This window comes from Panicum virgatum, chromosome 6K (genome assembly GCF_016808335.1).
Source record: "Panicum virgatum strain AP13 chromosome 6K, P.virgatum_v5, whole genome shotgun sequence".
NCBI classification, from domain to species: Eukaryota; Viridiplantae; Streptophyta; class Magnoliopsida; order Poales; family Poaceae; genus Panicum; species Panicum virgatum.
This window is the reverse complement of record NC_053141.1, coordinates 8828096-8830988: the sequence shown is the minus strand read 5'-3', so window position 1 is coordinate 8830988 and position 2893 is coordinate 8828096. Positions and strand designations below refer to the sequence as shown.

General features: G+C 47.5%; 1 protein-coding gene across 1 annotated transcript; it reads left to right on the top strand.

Annotated features, from left to right (window-relative positions):
* The first annotated feature begins 744 nt into the window (after window positions 1-744).
* LOC120711602 lies at window positions 745-1823 on the top strand. The gene is made up of 2 exons (XM_039997194.1): window positions 745-924; window positions 1008-1823. The coding sequence occupies exon 2, from the start codon at window positions 1045-1047 to the stop codon at window positions 1807-1809; it is 765 nt and encodes a 254-aa protein (XP_039853128.1). The 5' UTR covers window positions 745-924; window positions 1008-1044; the 3' UTR covers window positions 1810-1823.
* The last annotated feature ends 1070 nt before the right edge of the window (window positions 1824-2893 follow it).

Below are 2893 nucleotides of genomic sequence, written 5' to 3'. Positions count from 1 at the left end.
CGGTTCAAAGAGCATTTGGCACATAGGGGGAAAGATGTGAAGGACTGCCCTTCGGTTCCGATTGAAGTTAAGCAATTCTTTAGTGAGCAGTTGGACAGGAACAAGGTTAGAGCAAAAGCAAGGGCCCGAGAAAGAGTGCTGAGGGACCAAGCAGCAAGGGGGCGGCACACTGACCTAGAGGAGGAGGGTGGCCAGGGGCACGACGAGGATGCAGAGCTACAGGCTGCCTTACACCAGTCCCGCCAAGAGTATGACTTTATGCAGCAAGCTGGGCCACGATACGAGAGGGGTGGCAGATCTGGAGCTGCTTCTGGATCTATAAGTGGTGGTGTTGGAGGCAGTGGTGGACCACAGCCTTCGATGTTCAGAAGGAGTCAATCACAAGTCCCCGAGAGGGTTAGGGACTACCACCTAGGTTTGAGCAGTGCTCCACGACAGCAAAGGATTGATACCGGCCCATGGACTGTCAAGGGGAGGACATCAAGAGAGCTTCTAGGGAGGGCATGGGCGAAGGCGTGCCATGCTGTCGGTATTCCCGGCCGGAAAGTCGATGACCCATACTTTAAAGCTGCGATCGTGGAGACCTAGAAACAAGGTAACAATGTATATTTTGAGCTACATTACATATCCTTCATTGTGATCTTAATGCTTTCTCTTCTATGACCGCACGTGTTGGAATCAAAATACCATCAGGGAGGGAGATAGATGGAAAATATTTGGATGAGAATGTGAAGGAGATAGAGAAAGAGAGAGAAGTGGAAGAACGAGTGGGATGAATGTGGAGTCACGATCATGTGTGATTCGTGGACGGGGCCTATGCGTAATTCGGTCATTAATTTCTTGGTGTATAGCGGTGGCACCATGTATTTCTTGAAGTCCATCAATGCGTCCGACAAAATACAGGACCATCAATACTTGTTGAAGGTAAGTCCATGTATCGATGTATTGTTCTCACCTTGGCATAAAATATAGTACCATACGCATATCACATTGGCAATGTTGTGCAGGAGATACGAGCAGTGGTCATGAAAGTGGAGCCTCACAATGTGGTTCAGCTTGTCACGGATAATGGTTCGAACTACAAAAAAAGCCTGCAAAATTCTCTGTCACGAGTTCCCTACCATTGCATGGCAGCCTTGCCTTGCCCATACCATCAACCTTATGCTGAAGGACATAGGGAAGTGGCCGGAGCATGATGCTTGTATTCGAAGCGCGCAACGAATTTGCAGCTGGCTCTACAACTCCAACAGTTTACACAGCATGATGAGGGAAGCCATCGGTGGAGAGTTGGTCAAGTGGAATGTAACAAGATTTGGGACCAACTACATGTTCCTTGAAAGCATGTATAAGAAGAAGGACCAGTTCATGACATGGTTAGTGTCACCTGAGTTCCGACGGTCCCGCCACTTCAAAAGTGAAACTGGAAGGTACATTTACGAATGCATCACAAATCTTAAATGGTGGGCGAATATGGAGTATGTGATCAATGATGTTGAGCCTCTGTACATGTTTCTGAGATTTGCTGACACAGACAAGACACCTAATTTGAGTGAGATGACAATGGAGTATCAAAACATGAGGCAGACATATGCCAGCAAGTTCAGCAGTGACTACCCCCGGTTTGAAAAGATCATGGCTGTGATAGATGCAAGGATGACCACAGTGATGTCAGGCACATATATGGCCACTGCTTGTGCTCTTAACCCTTACGTGCAGTACAGTTTGGGCACATCACAGACAGTCATGGCAGTAATGCGCAATGGTCTGGAGAAAATGTTGAATACTAATTCAGCAGCAATTGCATTGTAGGAATTTGAAATATTCAGGACGAAGCAAGGTGAGTTCTCTAGTGACATTGCTAGCCGAATGGCCATTGACCGGAAAACTTCACCAGCTGCTTGGTGGGCTACATTTGGGGGAGATACACCAGTGTTGCAAAGGGTCACCCGACGCTTGTTGTCGCAGTGTGCAGCCTCTAGTGGATGTGAAAGGAACTGGAGCACCTTTGCTTACATCCACACCAAACTGCGCAATAGGTTGAGCCACCAGAAATTGGACAAATTGGTCTTTGTGAACTACAACCTCCGCTTGCGTCTGCAACGTGCTACTAGAGGGGGTCGATCCATATGACTATGATCCAGTTAGCAGTTTCATGGATCTTTCTTTGTACCGGCAGTCATCAGCAATTCAAGATTGGATGAAGCAATCAAGGTCCAATGGAGACCCAGCATTTGATGAAGACTCTGACTTCATTGACACTCCATTGCCGAGCCAGATGTTCACTGACATAGGCTCTTCTCATGGTCACGATGAAGATGTGGAGACATGGGCCGAAGAAACAATTGGGGACACACATCTGGGAAAAAAGAAGACTAAGATTGGTTCCGAAATGAGAAAAGGAAAGAAATCACGCACTGAGGATGAGTTAGGTAGTGACGATACCACACCTGAGCCTAGTGGTGGTGAGGACATTGGTGATGATGATGATGATGATGATGATGATGATGATGATGATGATGATGATGATGATGATGATGATTCCAGTAGCAGTGAAGGTGATGGCAATGATGGTAACGAAAGTGGTGGTTATCGTATATCTCCTAGTATAAGGTTCACTGGGGAGGAGGACTTCACCCATGCAACACAAGATACAGATCATGGAGCACCTACTTCACAACGACAAACAACATCGACACGTCGACATGGTCGACAGGCCCCACTTGCATATGATGAAGATAGCTCCAACTCTGCCTCCAGTGGTCAGTACTACAACCCTTACAGTGCAGGGGCTTTCTGTGGCCACCACCAGGGGTGGTGAACCCGCCACTTCCGCAGGCAGTTGCAGCATTGCCTTATTTGGATTATCACGGCTACCTACCATATGGAGCTCCAC